Raw genomic sequence first — 20,500 nt, 5'->3', positions numbered from 1 at the left:
AGAGTAAAGGAGAAAAATCCTATTAACATGTCAATGCATGTAGACAAAGCATTCTGCAATAGCTAAGAGCCATTCAAAAGAAAAAGGGAAGAACAAAGGGGACAGCAAGGCAGTATATGCACGATTGTGGTATGTAGGATTATTGTGGACAGCAGGCACCTTGCATTCTTCCTGGACTTGGAAGTTAGCCTAACATTTAACGCTTTTACCACTCATATTGACTATGGCCATAGTTTTTTTTTTTTTTTCTATAATGAACAAATATTACTTGCTTCTTAAAAATAAAAGTAGTAATACAACATAAAGGCTTTGTCATTGAAATTTTTATTCTTTTTTACATTTCCACTAGTTTTTAATAAGTTAACAAAGATAAAGCAAAAGTTAACAGGTCACAAGTGAAAACAGAAAATACTGCAAAAGTGTGAGCCATAACCTAAAGCTGAGTTAACAGTTTATAACAGTACACACATACACATGAAGTGTGAGTTCTTTTTAAAGAGACTAAAATATTCATTAAATTGAGGTGACAACATACAAGACAAGTTGGTAATATTAGTTTTCAATCTTAATAGGCAGGTTTTCAATCTTACAATCATACAGTGGAAGACTTGTATAAATACCTCAAAAGTCACCTATAAAAACACAATTTTGAAAAATTTCCCTGTGAACATAATTAAGTTTCCAATCATGACTGTATTTGCTAATTTTCCCTTAAATAATAGTAAATTTTATTCTCTATTAAATTTTCATACCTCTGAAGAACTTTCATTATTGACATCCACCGTATTTATAGGAGTTGCTGATGAATCTAAATCAGAACCTTGAGAGCCAACTCTCCCAGGAGTCTGAAACAGAGGGGGGAAAAATCAAAGTTAATATATTAACATAATGTATTAATATATTCATAAGCTGTGTCACAACATAAACAATGTCACACAAAGAAAACCAGCAGTATCAACCCTAACCCTTATAGAATACTGGCCTTCATTCTGTGTGTATCAGGATCTCTCTATGGCATTTTCAATTTTTATTTTGTTTAAATAAAACTAATAAATACAATGTTTATAAGCTTCAATCCACTTTAATAAAACATATTTAATCACAATGATATCTCTAAGACAGGTAAGGCATTTTGCTCCTATAGAGAAAACATTTAATGTAGCTAAATGACATACTGTTAACAACCACCACCAAAAAATAACAAAAAAAAAAAAAACAAGGAAATACAGAAAAAGGCAGAAGCAGAACGAAAATGATGATCTTATGATTCCTCTTTCATTGTTCGCTTTACTGCATAAACTCAAAAGGTATAAGAGTGCAGGAGGGCCTCTGCAGTGTATCAAAGTAGATGCTGAGGCTCACTGCCAAACTTTGGCAGAGTGCAGGGAATCTTATGAAAGAAGGGGGGAGATAGAAAGACCTGAAAGGGACAGGAGCTCCACAGAGAGAGCAATAGAATTAAGAAATCTGGGCTCAGGGTTTTTTCTGAAACTGATACTCCAACCAAGGACCATTCATGGAGATAACCTAGAACCCCTGCTCAGATGTAGGCCATGGCAGTTCAGTATCAAAGTGGGTTCCCTAGTAAGGAGAACAGGGACTGTTTCTGACATGAACTCAGTGGCTGGCTCGTAGATCACCTCCCCCTGAGGGGGTGAGCAGCTTACCAGGCCACAGACGAAGACAATACAGCCAGTCCTGACTAGACCTTATAGGCTAGGGTAAGATGGAAGGGGAGGAGGATCTCCTCTATCAGTGGACTTGGAGAGGGTCATGGGAGGAGATGAGGGAGGGAGGGTAGGATTAATAGGGAATGAGGAAGGGGGCTACAGCTGGGATACAAAGTGAATAAACTGTAATTAATAATAAAAAATTAAAATTAAAAAAAGAGTGGAAGAAAATGTTACCAAAATCATTTCGTCACCCACTCCATCTATCATTCAGGGCAACTGTTATCAGTGTATCTCTGATACTTACTATGATCCACCAAGCACCCATTTCATAGGTTTAACGTCTTTTTGTCCCCAGCAGCATTTATTCTCAAACATTATTGTTTATTAATACCTACATGTTATAATAAATGAATTTGAAATCTAGTAAAACTATGAAAAGAGATTCAAAGCACAAGAGCTACCTTGATAATTATCCATATATACAAATATGTGTGTGTAGATAGATAGATAGATAGATATAAAGAGAGAGAAAGAGAGTGACTACAAGCTTCCCACTTTACCCAAAACAGAAGGAAGGCACACAGACTAAGAAACCTGCCAAGGCCACATGACTAATAAATAGAGGAAAAGGTTTTAATTAGAACTATGTGGTTCTGAATCACTGATTAATATTGATTCTTTGTTAGAAATCTCTATAGAAATGTACAAGTACCCAAGATTGAAAATAGTTTAATACAAGTTTACTTTACCACACAAAGATACTTTTATATTTAAAAATAGTTATACTTACAATAAGACAAATCAAATAGTCCACATTCCTTTTTATTTCCTTATTTCTATACTACACATGATCAGTATATATTTGATCTAAATACCAAATAAAAAATGAACTCCTGCTAATCTGAATTTACCAGTTAAAACATTAAAATTATATTAAAAAGTATAAAATAGCTAGGTATGGGGGCACATACCTGAAATCACAGCACACAAGAGGCGTAGCTGAAAGGGTTAGACTAACTTTGTAACCTGTATGTCTTTTAAAGCCTATAGTTTTGAGTTTTAGGTTCAGGTTAAGCAAAAGCCTCTTAGTGCCTTTTCAGAGAATGGAAAAATGTGACCCTATCTATGAGGACAGATAGAAAAAAAGGCAAGCAAGCAAGCAAAAAGAAAAACTCCTGTCTTTGAAATAGCATTTCTTAGCAACGAACCCAGACTTCTTCTGAGTAGCTTTTGACCTGCAGCCAAAAGTCCGCAGCCCCTAATCTTCAAGGATGAGCTAACCACCCCCACCTTAAATTGCAGCTGCATCCACACTTGGCAGGACTGGCCAAGCTTGAGCACCTAAGACTAACCAATTATCTTACTTTATAGCTTCCTCATCCAATCCTAAATTGCCAAGACTGCAACTTCAAATCTTCCGCAATTTTTTCTTTTAAAAACCTAAAGGCCTTTGTCTCCCAGGGCCACTCTTTGCTGACCGGCAGGGGTGACCCCATTGCGCAATGGTTAATAAACCTCTTGCTTTTGCAATGAGTTGTGGTCTGGGGGAATTTCTGGAAAGGGCACGATCTTAAACTCCTGAGCTGTGAGACCCCACGTCTTACATAGCCGGGATTACTGCAACTTATGGCCTTGGTTACATATTGAGATCTCTGTATGTGTGCTCATGTGTGTTGCACATATATATTCTTCCCGTATAAATACACATATGAATTACAATTATATAAGCTGTATGTAACAACATTAAAAAGAAATATTTCAACATGCAAATGATGATTACTATAGCAAGACACAACTACAAAAGGTTTGGGTTTTAGTTTTCCTCAATTTTTGCTTTTGCTATTTTTTCTCACAATTTTAATCATACTTACATTACTTTTATATTTAAGAATATATTTACTTAAAATAAAACTAATCAGATAGTCTAGATTCCTTTTTATTTCATTTATATACTTTAAACATTTATTTATGGGTTTGTTCTTATATAAATTGGGACAAGCAGGAAATGACAACAGGTAATTAAAGTCTCAAGGAAATTCACACACTGTTCTTAAACACAGTTACTCAAAGTAGGATATAAGTTTAAATTTTTATTTCCTATGCTGGGAAGAGATTAAACAAGCCCACCTGGATAATAATAAGGAAACTGGGATTGGAGAGATGGTTCAGCTGGTAAGAGCACTTGCTACTCTTGCACAGCTCTAGGGTTCAGTTCCTGGCACCTACATGGTAGCTCACAGCCATGTGTAACTCCATGGACATCAGGCACACATGTGGTGCACACCTATACATGCACTCATATACATAAATAAACATAATAAAGACATTTGAAATGTAACAAGCTGAACACCCCAAACGTAAAATCTGGCACATTCTAAAATCTTACACTTTTTGACGACCAACATGATACCACCAGTAAACAATTCACCAATCTTGGTGGCACAAGCAGCAATGGGAAGGCTGAGGTACAACAGGCGTGAGTTTGAGGCCTGTTTAGGCTATATAAGATCCTGTCTAACGAGAGACTTAAAAGAAAGGGATAAAGAAAAGTATAAAATTTCACAACAAATTATTACATGCACAAAATTATTTTTAAAACTATATAAAATACCTTTAGTTTAAATGTATAATATGTATATGAAATATGAATTAATTTCATGTTTAGGCTTTGTTCTCCTCTCCAAGATACTTCATTTGCATACAAGCAAATCTGAAACCTGAAACATTTTCAGTCCCAACCATTTCCAAAATAAGATATTCAACCTGTCAACCTGTACTTATCTTTGTTAGTATTCAAGGGTCTGTGATAGTCTGGCTAAAGAATGACAAGAAGAAAACATCATCTTGTGTAACTATTGTTTGGACACAGAGAGCCAGAGGATACCAGAGCACAATTCAGAAGAATGTCCTATCTGTGACATAAAGATGATACCAGAATTCTTTCCAATGGAGGGAGCAGTAGTGGGCCATACAAGAACAGCTGATACTGAACCCTGAGGCCTGTCCAACCAATTGAGGAAAACATAATTTTTTTAAAAATGCTAAAGATGAAATATGTAAAAGCTAATCCCTGGTCGGATATAAAAGAAAATGAAAGGGGCTAGACATAACGAGAACATGTTTCGCCATTAGTACCAGGACATGCTACCCAAGATGACGGCGCTGTAGCTTCCAGCTTCAGATAAATCAGGCAAACAGCAAATACAACATACACAGAAGGAGGTGGAGAGCTCTACCATAGGAGAGGGCAGTTAACAGCTTCGACCTTACTGTGCTTTCACTTTCTCTTCAGGCTTATTTCTCAGAACAAAAATAGCTGTCAAGATCTTTGACAGAAAACAACTCAACTAGTAGAAACAGTAACATACTGAAAAAAACTACAGAACTAAACACAAAGGACATCTATATCTGCTCCGTTTGAAATCTAGTTTTTCTCCTGCCCACGTGGCTCAGCAGGCCAGATCTTAGAAGCTGAGCATCATTTTCTGTTATCAGTGTGCTGGCTGTCTTCTCTACTGGGAAGTACCCTAAGAAAGTCAGCTAAATCTAGGTTAGGAAATGACCAAAGTAGAGTGGTACTGATGGCAGTGATGTCACTTCCACAAAGAGGGCCTACAACTCTTGAAAGCCCACAGGGTTCAAGCTGATATTTCTGATGACTCACACTGACACTTCATCATGATGGCTCTGTCACCTGTCCTTGGGCAAAACTTGGGATCATCTTCATGAGTATGGAGTGGGATCACACTTGAATCTACAGTCTTCATTTTACAGAATGTTGGAGTAGTGGCAGAAAGGGTGGTTATAGGTCTGCATTTGTTCCCTCTTAACATTCCTTTTGTCCTTACAACCTGTCTGAAATGCCTGTGTTTCTAGAGGGATAGGTCATTTTATTGTTCGGTTTTGTTTGTTTTGTTTTGTTTGGGTCTGAACTGAGGCACAATAGATTCTTCTGAAACCTCAGACCCATGACAGTCAGGTGATTTTTCCAAATGGCTATAATGATGATCCTAACCTTCTCTTCAGAGGATTGTTCATCCATTGATAAAATTTGCCCTCTATGTTTTGAGTATTTGACGACAGGCTCAAGTCTTCAGTGACATGTAAGGGAAAAAGATTGGTGATACCTAGTCTTTTTCACTGAGGGATTGTTTTGTGTTTGGATTTTTATTGTTATCTACTACACTGATCCCAAACAGCTTTATAGAAACAGAATGTTTTGGGGGGAAAGGATCAAAAGTTAAGCACTACCCTAACTCCTTTCCAATGACCCTATGTCCTAGTCTTAATTATTATGAACACAATGGTATATTGATGTTGATATCAATATCTTATACTGATATAAGATTTCTTCTACTCTGTACTTATTGTAAAGGAGTTGCATGTTTTTCAGAAGTACAATCCTCAGATTTCTCTTCTTGCATGATAGCTAAAGTTTATTTTAAGTTTAAATTACTATATTGAAGAGATCTATAAAACAAAAATGCTTCTAACCTGTAAGCCCCCTTTGCCAAGGACAGATAATTTCCTGCAATGCTAGGGGCTATTGATCATACAAGATAACAAGCCATATGATTTCACTTCTGTAAACAAGGCTGGCTGCCCAAACTGCAGAGAATGTGCCTGGTCACACACAGGCCAGAGGTATGTAGGTAGGAAGTATATCAGATGTATGCTTGTCCCCAGTTGAACAAAGTCAGGACTTTACAAGCACTGGACTATTGTTTTTCAGTCATTTTCTGGGAATCCTTGATATGGACTTGAACAATGTCCATGATCCTGGCCAGTATTTAATAGAGCTTGCTTCCAATTTGACTCCAGAATTTTGGTAGTGGTCTTATCTCACCTAACAGGACTTGCTCTTGGGGATCTCTGATTTTCTGGTACTATGAAGGAATTGCCTTGATTTCCATAGTCTCTTTAAAATTTCCACAACCTAACTTTCCAAAGCTTTCTAAACTTTGGGAGGGGAGAAGAGGGAGGGCAGGAGAGAGAGGGAAGGGGAGCAGAGGGAGAGATGGGAGGGGAGGGGAAGGGAGGAAGGGGAGGAGACTCATTTTTTATTTAAAATGAATAAATAACTTCAACCACTAGTGTGAAGGCTCAGCACTCAGAAATCTGAGCCAAGAGGATTGCTAGGAGTTTGAAGCTACCTTGGACAACAGTGAGTTCCAAGCCACCTTAGGCTACAAAGTCAGATTCTGTTTAAAAAATAATTAATAATAGGACCTACTACTTAAATGTATTTTGGCATAAAACGGTGCTGTACCAAAACACCATAACCAAAAGGCAAGTTGGGGAGAAAAGGACTTATTTGGCTTACATTTCCATTGAAGGAAATCAGGACAGAAACTCAGATAGCGCAGGATCCTGGAGACAGGAGCTGATTAAAAAACCATGGAGGAGTGCTGCTTACTGGCTTGCTCTCCATGGCTCACCCTGCTTCCTTATAGAACCCAGGACCACCAGCCCAGAGATGGCACCTCTCACCATGGGCCCTCCCCCACTGATGACTAATTGAGAAAATGCCATACAGTTGGATCTCATGGAGGCATTTCCTCAACTGAGGCTCCTTCATCTCTGATGACTCTAGCTTATGTCAACTTGACATACAAAACCAGCCAGTACAATGGTATAAAGCTGTAAATCCTTAAAATATTTTAAACTATTTACCTATGAAAGTTCAAATAAGGTACCACTGACACCCTGAAAAACTGACACATTTTCCTACTTACATATAATGGTCTGATATTAAAAACTGAGATGAGAAAAGTATGTGACTTTTACTGAATTGCATCTACTGGTATGGATCATATAATAATCATATCCAACTGCCCTCTTCATTTATTACAGTCCAGGATCCACTACCCAGAATGGTCCCACCCACAATTAAAATGGGTCTTTCTGAATCAGTTAACTTAAGATAACTCCTTCTAGACATTCTCAAAGGTCAATCTTAACCCAAACAATTCCTCAACACTGTGCTGGAAGGCTTGAACCTACCTGTATAATTGACAATAGTTATTATCAGAGTTAATAATCTTTTAAAACAACAAGGTGGGCCAGAAGTATTGGGTAGACACATGCCACCAAGCCTGCTGACCTGAATAGGTTAGAAGAAGATAACTGACTCCAGGTTGTCCTCTAACCTCCATATGCATACCATAGCGCACACAAACACACACATGCATGCACGCACTCTCCCTCTATCTCAATAAATTAATAAATTAATTTAAAAAATTTAAAAACCAAACAAAAAAGCTAATGAAATGGCTCAGCAGGTAGAGCACTAGCTGCTGAATCATGAAAACTAGAGTTTGCATCCCAGCACCCACACTGAGCAGCTCATAGATGTAACTGCAAGAGTTCCAACACCCTCTTCTGGATCCCACAGCCACACATACATAGAAGCCCATAAGCTCACATATACAAATACAGATACACACACACACACACACACACACACACACACACACACACAAACACACAAATTAATAAAACCTCTTTCTGAATTTCTTTGAAATAAAAATCACTTTATTGTAATGAGTTCACAAAATTAAAGTTGGGTTTTTTTGTTTTTATCTTTTGTTTGTTTTGTTTTTGTTTTCTTGTTTGTTTTTCAAGACAGGGTTCCCCTGTGTAGCCTTGACTGTCCAAAAGTCGATTTGTAGACCAGACGGGCCTCTAATTCACAGACATCCACCTGCCTCTCCCTCCCCAAGAGCTGAAATTACAGGCATGCACCATCACAACCAGCAAATTAAAACTTTTTAATAAATATCAAATAAAAGGTGCTAGAACATGCTAGAAGGATGACAGGTTAACTACTATGAATTTAATGCTTCATTACTCTGTATTTCCTTTCTTCCATATTTAGAGGATTATTAGTCTGTGCTGCTTGTTTCTATTTCCTTATTAACTCTCCTTAAGATTATTTTAAAAATGATGAGTATGATTTAATTATCTCAGTGACATTTCTCAGTTCTTATTGAACTTGACTTCCTATCAAAATTCATACATTTTTAATACTTGCCTCCATTTGTCTCCAAAATTCAATATATGTATCTCCAGCTGTCTACAGATCATCTTTCCACAAGTATATCTAGACCTATAATTTATACTCATCTTCCTCTCAAATCTGTTTCTACCTACTTTCTAACATTAACCTTTGCCTACTCAACCATTATCTCAGCTATTCAAACTACGTTCAAGTTAAGAAGGCTTATCAGGGCTGAAGAGATGGGTCAATGGTTAAAAAAAGCTTATACTACTCTTCCAGAAGACCTGAGATCAATTACAAACATCCATGTATGCTGGTCAAAACACTAGCTCCAGGGAGCGATCCAATGCTCCCTCTGGTTTCTGTGGCTACTGCACTCACAAAGCAACAACTCACAAGGACATACATATATAATTAAAGTAATAATATGTATTACAGCACCATCAAATACACTGCTTAATTTTCTTGAAAACTCAATCTTCTCTATCCCCAAAGCTACTACCTAAATTCAAACTCTCATTATTCACCAGATATAACAACCAGAAGCCCGTAAGTGCTTATTCAATGGAGAGATGCTAGAATCTTTGGGCATGTGTATAGCTCAGTAGCAGGCAAATACTTGCTTACCGTGAACAAAGCCTGGAATTTGATCATCAAATTACATAAACAGGAAGAGGGGAGAGAAAAGGAAAGGAAAGAGGGAAGGGAATGAAATTTCTTAAGAATCCCAATTGATTCCCATTTTAGGAAATAGTCTAACTTTCTAGCTGGTCCTTCCCTTAATGAAATCATCCTCTCTACACAACCAACAAATATTCACATTACATTACTAAATCACTAAGCACTAAAGTCCTGTGAGCAAGATTAGAAGTTTAGACATCTCCTACAGACATCCTTATGGGTCTGAATATGAAGTGTCTGCAAAAAGACTCATGTGTCGACAGTTTTGTCCCCAGCTGGAGGTGCTCTTTAGAGGTGAGTAGATCAAGCCACTCACTAAATTCATCAATGGATTAACTGGCAGCTGAATGATCTATCAGGAGGTCCACCTGGCTGAAGGAACTATGTTGCTGGGGATGTTCTTTGCTAGGTATGTCTTTTCCTGTCTCTATCATTCTCTTTGCATACTGGCCACTATGAAGTAAGCAGCTCTGCTCCAGTAAGCCATCTCTCAGCCATGATGCACAGAGATAGGGCCAACTGACAAGGCCTAAGCCTCCAAAACCATGGACTAAAATAAATCTCTCCTCCTTTATGTTGATTTCCTTAGGCATTTTGCCATCATTACAAAAGACTAACACAGATGCTGAGTAGTCACTATCAATTTGAAATACAAGAATAGAATTTGTTTTTGATAAATACTGGCTATGAAAAACATCTTGGAAAGTTTTCCTTATTGCAAATTTGATGCTTTAAATAACTTTCTGTGGTTCCTTACTGCCTAGTCTCACTCATGTTTCCAGGTTAAACTGTTGTAACTACTTCCATCGACATGCAGGAATAAAGTCCTTCTAGTCTGTGCTAGGCTATATTAGGCTCTTGGAAATTGCCTGATTCTATCTCCAAACTGCTCTTTTCTCCCTTTTCTAAGTCATTCAGTCACAGGGAAGACTCAACAACCTCCACTCCTCTCCCTGCCCCACCCTTAGCCCTGCACCACATAATTACTTTGCCTTTCGTGCTGCCAGTCCTTCCTCTGAGTATCCTCACTTATTGCTCACATATTGCTTTGTTACTACTAAACTGTCAACTCCATTAAAAATCAATTTCTTCATCTCAGGTTTTATCAGTAAGCCTTGGCATAGCTGTTAGCACCAAGAGTGAATGTTTAATAGTATGTTATAGAGATGCCAATGGTCTGAGTGCTTATCTTAAAAAAAAAAAAAAAAGTCTTAGTCTATGTTCTTGTTATTGTACGTGAGTATGAGTAATTTGTTCTTAAAGAAGTTTGGGTTGCAAAGAGATGTCTCCAAGGCTAGAGTAAGTTACCTGCTACCAAGCCTGATAACCCAAGTTCCATCATGGAACCCACATGGTAGAAAGAGAATCTACTACCAAAAGCTGTCCTCTGACCTCCATATGGGTGTTGTGGTACTTCAGTGAGCACAAGAGCAAGAGATCTTGCATGCCAGTGTGTGTTTGTATGTGGGGGGGAATCTCTCTTGAGATAATGGAAGTCTAATAACAAAATGTCAGGGCCCCTGCTGCCCCACATGTGGCAAAACAGCAGAAGGACCTATCTGGCTGTAGAAAGACCACACGAGAACACTACAGCCAGGGAAACTCCAGGCTCAGTGTAGGAAAACCCATTTTTTGTTTTTTGTTTTTTGTTTTTGTTTCTGATATAGGCTCTCACTATATAACACAGGGCTATCCTCTAACTCAGTATGTAGCCCAAGCTGAGCTGAAACTCAGTTCTCCTGCCTGGGCCTGCAAGCTTAGGCCAACCCAGCCTCTTGGGAAAGGCATTAAAGTATTCATGATGGCAGTGCTCCTCTGACCTATTCATCTCCCCAGCCCACATTTCCAACACCAACACAGTAAGAATCAAACTTCAAAATGAATTTTAGTAGGGGCAAGGCATATCCAAGCCACAGGATAGAACAATTGTTTAATGTGACCTTAAAAAAATTGGAGTGTATAATTATAACAACAAAATAATATTTTAGCAATAGCTAACATTTACAAAGAGCTTCAGAAAAGTCAAGTTAACCTGCCCAAAACCATGCAGGTAAGGTGTAGGGTGTAGACATCAACCAGGAAAGCTGACATCAGAGCTCATATTCAACCCTCCCTACCACCCAACACACACTTTTTTATTTTACTTTTGAGATGCTGTCTTTGTTGCCTAGACTGCACCCAAAATCCTCCATAAGAGTTCACATTCTTAGCCCTGAATCATACTATCTTTCATTCAAACAGACTACTGGGATTAAAAAAATATAAGAACCTGGTTCTTACATGTTAATATCTTTCGTATTCTACACATGCATAAGAAGAGGAGGAAGAACATATAAGAATGATTGAGACCAGCCTGAGCTACAAACCAAGATCCTGTCTCAAAAGAAAAAAAAAAAGTATACATACACAACCAAAAACTACAAAAAAACTACTTCAGAGTTACTGCTTTCTAAAATTCACTTCAATAAATTAGTAATAACCTCATTAACTTAAGCCCCCAACTAATCTAAGAAACTCCTCCTGGCATCTCACTTTATATTCTGTACCCTAAATGTGCACTGCTGTGGTTTCTATACTTTCCTTACTTATTCTTTTCCAAGAATGTAATGTCATCGTTAGCAACTCTTTAAGCAATCCTTCTCTCCTCCTCCAGTGCACAAGTTCCATAAGGGTTTGGATCTGTTTTAGTCATCACTAAAACATGGCAGCCCTACAGTAGCTGTAAAAGAGCAGCTTCATTTGAGTGAACCCCCTCCCAAATTCTTTTCTCCTCATACTGTGATCATCCTAAAGCCATGATAACTACATAGTGCCTAAAACACTAGCAACAACCCATCGTTTCTGCTTCTATTTCCCTATAGTTTACTGTGCACACAACACTGGCAAATTCATAATTCATGTTCCTAAAAGCATCCTTTCAGAGTTTATTCAACAAATATTAATTCTCTACTATACCCCAGGTATATTTTTCCCATTTAATAGGATATTGATTTCCTCTTCTTACAGAATTAAACTGATGCTTTCAGCTTTAACTGTACACTAGAACAAGCAAAGAAACTCAAGACCTTGGACTCAAAGAAAATTCCTCATTAAAACAAACAAGAATCCTCAGAGATATCACTAATTTCAGCACCAGGAAAGGATAGGTACAGGAACAGCTTGGAATACTCTTCTATGCCAGAAAGTAAACAAGTATTCAAAACCATGTGTTACGGGTGCACAGGAACCCCCCGGAGGTCGCCCCAAATGCTCACGTCTGCAGCAGGGTAAGCATCCAAGGATCTGTACACTGATGAGCTGTAAAGTGCCACAATATTAAGTTCAGTAGTTCATATCAGAAAGGAAGGAGGAGGGACGATGGAGACAGAGAAAGGAAAAGAAAAGAAGGCAGAAAGGGAGGACAAATGCAAGGAGAGCTGACAATGAGGGGAAAAGCTGGAGAGGAGATACTCATTATTTTGTAGCCATGATACTTGACTAGACTGTGCCAGAACCAACAATATATGCTAAGTCTATAGGAAATTTTTTTTGAGTAAAAGGAAAATATTTTCAAAGTCTTAAAGTATTTCCCACAAACTACCTATTGGTTGCAAAAGAAGAAAAAACAAAAATAATTAGTGTTGTACAGTGGAGGAGCTAAGCAACACTTTGGACAAGTAATCCAAATTAAAGGTCACTTGAGGCTTGAGATTAGCTCAATAGAACACTTGCCCCTAGGTTAGATCCTTAACACAAAATAAATACTTTAAAAAAAAAATTAGCATCACCTATGAGTGACAGAGACGTCAGGAACCTCCAAAAGTGATAAGCTGAGGAAACAACATTCCTGACCACAACAGTATCTTTGCCAAGAATGCACAATTTTAATCTAAGCACAACAAGCAGTAAACTCAGCATGAAAACATTCCAGACTAAAAAGAGGCGAAGAGAAAAGGCAAACATGTAGAAAGGTGCTCGGCTTGAATGTGTTCCCCAAAGGTCACAGAGAAACTGATTCCAAATACAATACTACTTGAAGGTGAGGCCAACAGGTCATCAGGGCTCTGTCCTCGTGAGTGGAATTATGTCACTACTGCAAGAGAACGGCTGTTATAAAATGTTTGGGCCCTCTTATTCCTTCGCTCTTCTCTCTCTCTTCCACTTCTGCCATGAGACAGCACAGAACTAAAGCCCTCACCTGATGTTGAGTCCCTCGATCCTAGATTCTCAGTCTATAGAACTGTAAGGATTTCTTTCAGTAAATTTCTCTTTATAAATTATTTTTGCTATAGCAATACAACTAAGATGGGGGAACACATTTTTTTTTTCAAACATGTAAACAGTGTAGTAATATCCCAGATTAAAAGATCAAAGTAGAAGCAGCAAAGTTGCTCAGTTGATAAAGACATGTTTCGCAAACCCTGATGACCTGAGTTCAATCCCTGGGATCCAAATGGGTGGAAGGGGAAAACCAATTCCCACAAGTTGTCCTCTGGCCTCCACATAAGGTACACTAAATACATAAGCATAAAAATTAAAGAAGTCAAAGTAATGTGACAAATCAATATTTTAACATAATCAAAACATTTAACATCTAGCTCCAGTTCCAGTAATAAGAGTGTAAGAATTACTACAAACGACAATATCAATATTGGGAAATTATTTCTTTTCTCATTGAAGAACAGTCAATAAGCCATGCCCCAAATGACTCAGAAAAAAAAAAAAAAAATAGAGTAAGAGAAAAATAAAGTAGTAAGAAAAGCAAGCAAATGTTAAAACAAATCAAGTAAAATGTTAGCAATAGTCAGATACGGGTTGTCTTAACTCTATTGCTGTGAAGAGACACCACAACCAAGGTAACTTTTTTTTTAAGCATTTAGTTGCAGACTTGCTTACAATTTCAAAGGATGAGTTTATCACCATCATAGTGGCGGCACAGGAGCAGGTAGATAGGTGTGTTGTCACTGGAACGGTAGCTGAGACTACATATGATCAGCAAGTTGGAAGCAGAGAGCAGTGAGACTAGGACTAGTGTTGGCTTCAGAAACCTCAAAGCCCACTCCCAATGGCATACCTTCTTGGAGGCCACACCTCCTAGTCCTTCCCAAATCGTCTACAAACTAGGAACAGAACATGCAAAACTATTAGCACATGGGAGTTATTCTCATTCAAACAACCACATGAATAAAGAATATAAGTGCTTTTTGCATTATTTAATTCTTGCAACTTTTTCTAAGTTCTAAATTATTCCAAGTAAGACATTAAAAATGTAGTATGCAGACATTCAACTACCCATTCTGTTCAAAATAGTTCCCCTAGCTACATGAGACCCTGAACAGCTGAAATGTGGTTAGCTCAAGTTAGGATGTGCAATTAGAGTTAAGTACACACCACATTCCAAAAACTTAAGAACAAAAAAATGCAGTCTTAATAATTTTATATGGCTCACACATAGAGATATTTCAAATATACTAGTTTAAAAGAACACTTTTAACTTTTTACTTCTGTTTTACTTTTTAAAAGTATGACTACTTCCAATCTTGGCTTACAAATGACTCATGTTTGCATTGGACAGAGCTAAACCAGACAGTCAACCCACAGTGTTGGGTTTCACATGACTTTACAGCTTTCTCTCTTAGTACCTTTCTGCTTTACATACACCTCTATCTCTAAGTCATATGGTTTTAAACAACTTATGTGCCTGTTCACCACTGTCTTGAGTATCCATTACATGGCAAGTACTGTTATAAGTGCATGCTATAAGTACTGCTACATACTGTTGTTGTGTTAAAAGGCATTGTTCTAAGGGAGAAACACCAGCAAAAGAGAGAGAAAGGTCACCCTTTCTAAATTTTTGCTTACATCATATCTCCTTTCCTGCCATAAAACTTTCCCTCCCTCGATCCTGAGCATTCTTCAAGACCCCCTCAAATGACAATAATTCTAGCGTGACCTTTCCTTTGTACTTCACTAGACTTTAATGACTCTATTATTTACTTTAGCATTTCATATAAACGGTCCCTGAAAGAGAAATTGGGACTCACATTTATCCTGCCTTTTCCACAGTGCTAACCACACCAAATACTCAGTAAGGAGAGGGAGGGAACAATGTTCCAGAAAAAGGGAACAGACTTGGAAATTCTTAAAAAAAAAAAAAAAAATGACTGTAGAAACTAGAGAGATGACTCAGTAGTTAAAAGCACTTGCTGATCTTGCAGAGGACCAGGGTTCAGTTACTATAGCTACATGGCAGTTTACACAGGTCTATAACTCTAGTTACGGGGATCTACCCCTTCCATTTGGCCTTCACTGGCAACACGTATGAACATGGTGCATAGATATACATGCAGGTAGAACACAAACAAAATAAACAACTACTTTTTTTTTTAATTTGGCTCTCGTCTCCAGTAGTTTTTGGAATCTACTAACTTTATTGATGTAGATAAATCAAGGAATCCCATTCACTTTCTATTCTCTGATGTGTAAAAACAAAGAGATAAACCAAATGATCAGAAAAACAACCCTTCCATTTCTACAATTCTGAATTAAATACATTCTTTCCTTAGGAATATTTTATATATTTATCAGCAAAAGAAAATCTAATCTCCACTACTAAATCAAAAAAAAATTTTTAAGAAACAGCACAAAGTCTGCAAACTGTCTGATGTAGTAAATGCAGATCATCTTTCTGGCCACTGAGAGGAAGCCTTAAATATTTCTCAAAGTGTCCATGAGAGTTTGAATAAGAATGTATTCCATATGGGGGAATACAAAGTGAATAAAGTGTAATTAATAAAAAAAATAAAATTATACACAAAAAAAGAATTTATTCCATAGATCATTGGTTTGAATACTTTGTCCCTGGCTGACGAAACTCTTTAGGAAGGCTTAGGAGTGTGGCCCTTTTGGAGGAAGTGTATCACTCCAGGCAGGCTTTCTCCCTAAATGCCTCAAAATTGTGCATCAAAATGTGAGCTCTCGGCTGTCCTGTCAGCCATGCCTTTCTCCACCTTCATGGACTCTAACTTCTAAAATCATAAGACATAAATTGAACACCTTCCTTTATAAGTTGCCTTGTTCATGTTTCTTAAAAAAAAAAAAAACTGCAATAGAAATTCAGCTAGGCTAGTACCATTAATCAAAATATTCCTTACATACATATTGGTGTACTGAGAACTTTGGTTTTTTTTTGAAAAACATAGAAACATTATGTGAATATGTTTTTGTTTTAATCCTAGGTGTCAGATATAGGGCTGCTTCAGACTGTCCACAGTAACTAACTATAGTTTGTCTCATGCTGCAGGAGGGTTGTGATTTTGCCAGCTGAAGATAATTTCTGCTTAGAATTCTGGGGAAACTGTAGAGGGGTGTGTGTGTGTGTGTGTGTGTGTGTGTGTGTATGTGTATGTGTATGTGTGTGTGTGTGTGTGTGTGTGTGTGTGTGTGTGTGTGTGTGTATAAAATGACAGAACTCCAAGAGAGGTGGTGGCTGCTGCTCCCCTGCTGCTGCTTGTCCCTGCTGCTCCTGGTTCCTGCTGCTGCTTTTGCTGGCCACTTGACTGTTCATTGCTGGTTGGAGATATTCTGACAAGGAAGATTGGACTTATCCCAAGGAACTCAATACCCCTAATTAGCAGGAAGTACTCTAAAGAAATTTACACCCTCTTTCCCCTCTATCCTTCCTTCTCTTCTACATAGCGTTGAGGGAGTTGGAAGGAATTGGGGTGAAGAAGGGTGGTAGGGAAAAGAACCCAATAAAGGAGCCAAAAGTCAGGCTACATATCTATATGCCTTCATCACCATTATCATTTTTCCAGATCTGTCTAAGCCTCAATAACACCTTTTCTTTAGTAAGCTAATTAAAGATACGGAAGAGAAGGAAGAAAATTTCTGTGAAGTGCCCTAAAGACTTATTAGTAATGTTCAAAGATTGAGTTACAACTGATTATACATGCAATGTCCTTTTCTTCTTTCAAAATATTATCTAAATGACACTAACCAGAAGAAAATTATAGTAATCCAAATTAAAGATCACCTAAAAACAGAATGTCAGAGACGCGAACTATAATTCAAAACATGTTTGAATTATATAGACTGTTTCAAACAAACCTCAAATCAGTAAGTGTAGTTTTAATCTTATATCTTAGTACCAATGTTGAGTAATAAGGTTGACAGGGTAAGGTTAAATAAAAGAATTGACATTTACATAATTTAAAGATTCGTGTTATACCTGTTAGCAAAAACCACCTGTAGAGTCAATAAAAAACACACACTCTAGGATCTAAATGAGTATAAATCACACGCATTAAGATTCATCAAAATACCCCTATTAAATGCTAAGCATTAAAACAAACACATCACAAGACAATCCTCAACACCTTCCAAGAGATGCAAGGTCTTCTCATAAATTGGTCACTACCCACTAGAGTAGCCTCATCCCCCACCCAACCCTGAATACCGTCTCACTTCTTAAACGTAACTGTTCATCTCCCCCTAGGATCACTTGCTCCTTTTATGATTCCATACTTTTATAAAGGCTACTCCCTCTGCCTGGTAGGTCCTTCCCTCTCAAGCTATAAATATGCCCTTCTTCCTGAAGCTTATCATAACCGCCTAATTCCCTCCTCCAAAAGTGGCTCCCAGAGCTCTCCTCATCCTTCTCATTCACAGTACTGTAATGACTTTTTAATGTTCACCAGGTTCTGAGTTCTAAAGGAAGAGTGAAATCTTATTAAACCATTTCTTAGCTCCTAGCATTGTGCCTGAATTCTACTGAAGCTCAACATATACACTGTAGAAGAGAAAGTTAACTATGACAGATATTACAAACCTTTCTATTGAAGAATATATACATTTAGCACAGTGGAACCCAACCAGGGGCAATTTAGCCCCTAGAGAACATTTGGGTAAAGTCTGAAGATATATTTGGTTGCAGGTACAATATTGGGGGAAAAAATGTGGCTGTCATTTACTCCATAAAAGCCAAAGATGATGTTAGCCAACTACAAATGCACAAGGCTACCCCTACAACAAAGAGCGACTCCCTCACAAGCATCTCTAGTTCCCTGGCTAGGAAGCCCAGTTGCCATCTGATTTATTCAAATACAATAATTCACTAACACATCTCAGCAATAAGCATAGTAAATACCATTTGTTTTAGCTTTGACAGAAGCTTCTTGAACAGTTAGACACACAACAACACTAAGAATGACCTTCACATAATCCCACTGGTTCACAGCTTCAAGAGTACTGGAAAGCATCCCATGTTTTTTGAAAGCCAAACTGTAGCTACCAGAAGCAACTCCCAAATCAGAAAACACATAAACTGTAAAGCAAACCACAGGCAAACTCCATTTCTCTTGGGTAACTATGACAAAAAAAGAAAATCTGAGGTGTGAGGTAATCAGTTCCTCCAGGACTGATAAAAGTCCCTTAAGTAAATCAAGTAATCAATCAGGCACTGAAACCTTTACTGTTGAACGAAGCAACTGATGGGCAGAGTAAAGGACATGCCCTTGCCTGCTGCCAAATCACTGCCTTATCAAAACCTCAAAAAAAAAAAAAAAAAAGAAATGCCAGAACAACTGCAAAAGAAAAAAGAAAACCAAATGTCAATACAGAGAGTCAGAGACAATAGTTAACTATTCCTCCTCTGATACATGACCAGATGACTTAAATTTTTCACAGAAACTGTCTAAGCATGAGGCTTCCCTTCCTGTGTACTGGCTGACTCAACCTCCTTGGCACATTACTTGACTAAATACTACACAGTAAGTTTTTGTCCTTTGAACTAATTCTCCTACTCTCTAGGTAACATCTCTTCATATTAACCATTCTCCGAGGGGAGCGAATTGAAGCTATCCAAAACAAAAACCTGAAGTTAGGCAACTCTTATTAGAAGAGATTTTAATTATGTTATTCTAGGAACTGGTACCTAAACAAAACACCTAGGGCTTCCTAACGCTCTTACCTTTTCACCCTCAAGATTTTCCAGATTTTAAATTGAGATAGCCCCGGTAGAGACTAAACTAGAGTGCATCTGCCTGCCGTTCGATCCACTTATTCCTGGGATAACTAAAATGAGGTTCTGGGGCTTGGAGAGGAAAATGCACTTGTAATTCTTTAAAAAGTTTCCACCAGTGAGTAACATCTTCCTTCTCCGCTGACTTTGCCAGTTAAGCGTCTTCCAGTCTCAGGACTCCAGCCAGCGCCAGGCCGGCTCTGCCATTACTCTCCTGTTCGGTGCAGATGAGTAAAGGGGCAAAGGCGGGTGACTGTCCTGGGGAGGTGGAGGCACGCTGGGGCAGGGGAGGGCCCCGCCGCCGCCGCCGCCGCCGCCGCCGCCGCCGCGCACTCGCGGGCGGGGAGCGGCAAGGGACGCGCGGGCACCACACCCTCCGGCCCGCAGTGACAGCCCGGCGCGGGAGCCGGCCCCGGGCCTCCGGGCTCCGGCCTGCGCCCCGCCCAGCCGCAGCCCGGCTCGGGCAGGACCAGCAGGCCTCGGCGGCCGCTGCTGCGGGGCCTAGTGGGGCCGGGAGCACCCCCGCCCCCCGCCCCGCCTGCCTCGGTGGCCCGCGGCCGGGCTCCGGCGCTCACGTGCTGCCGGAAGGACGGGTTCGCTCTTACCCTCTGCAGGATCCTCCGAAACATGGTTCGGCCGGCAGCCGCCGCCGCGGGGACTCTCCCGGCGCCCTACGCGGGTTGCTCGCGGCTGGACCGGCAGCCGAGGCGAGGAGGGCGGGCGAGACGCGGTGGGGGACGCTGCTCGGGCGGCCCCGACTTCCCCACGGGCGGCGAGGGGCAGCGAGCACGCGCCAGCGAGGAGGGAAGCCGCGAGCGCCCGCCTGGCCGGGCCGCCCCCGTAACTGACAGCTGGGCGGGCCCGCCCGCGGCCGAGGGGCGGAGTGGCTGCCGCCCCGCCTCCCTGGCCCGTCGGTCCGCGGGGGGCGGGGCCCGAGCGGAGCCGGCCCGAGGCTTTGACCAATCGGAAGCGAGGCTAGCGTGACAGACAGGCGGCAGGAAGCTGGTGCCTCGGCTTCTTCCGGCGAGCGCTTGGACTCTTGGGCCGCGGACCGCGCTTTGCTGCTGCGTCCCAGCAGAGAGGCTGGGTGGAGACTCCTGGGTCCCGTCTGGAAGTGTCCTTAACCCGGGGCACGAGGAAAGGGCA

The 20,500-nt window shown here is 39.7% G+C and overlaps 1 protein-coding gene across 6 annotated transcripts in view; it reads right to left on the bottom strand.

Moving 5' to 3' along the window:
• Eea1 (early endosome antigen 1) overlaps positions 1–20,180 on the bottom strand; it is a 107,929-nt gene extending 87,749 nt beyond the window's left edge. For all 6 annotated transcript variants that reach the window (XM_055627852.1, XM_055627854.1, XM_055627853.1 and 3 more), the window contains exons 1-2: positions 19,960–20,180; positions 753–845 (exon numbers count right to left, since the gene is read on the bottom strand). In XM_055627852.1, coding sequence (XP_055483827.1) covers positions 753–845; positions 19,960–19,983 — 117 coding nt within the window. In that variant the 5' untranslated portion in view covers positions 19,984–20,180. The remainder of the gene's footprint in view (positions 1–752; positions 846–19,959) is intronic.
• Between the last annotated feature and the right edge of the window lie 320 nt (positions 20,181–20,500).

Source organism: Psammomys obesus, unplaced genomic scaffold (assembly GCF_907164565.1).
Source record: "Psammomys obesus unplaced genomic scaffold, mPsaObe1.curated_primary_1811, whole genome shotgun sequence".
Lineage (NCBI taxonomy): Eukaryota > Metazoa > Chordata > Mammalia > Rodentia > Muridae > Psammomys > Psammomys obesus.
This window is presented reverse-complemented; position numbering and strand designations above follow the sequence as displayed.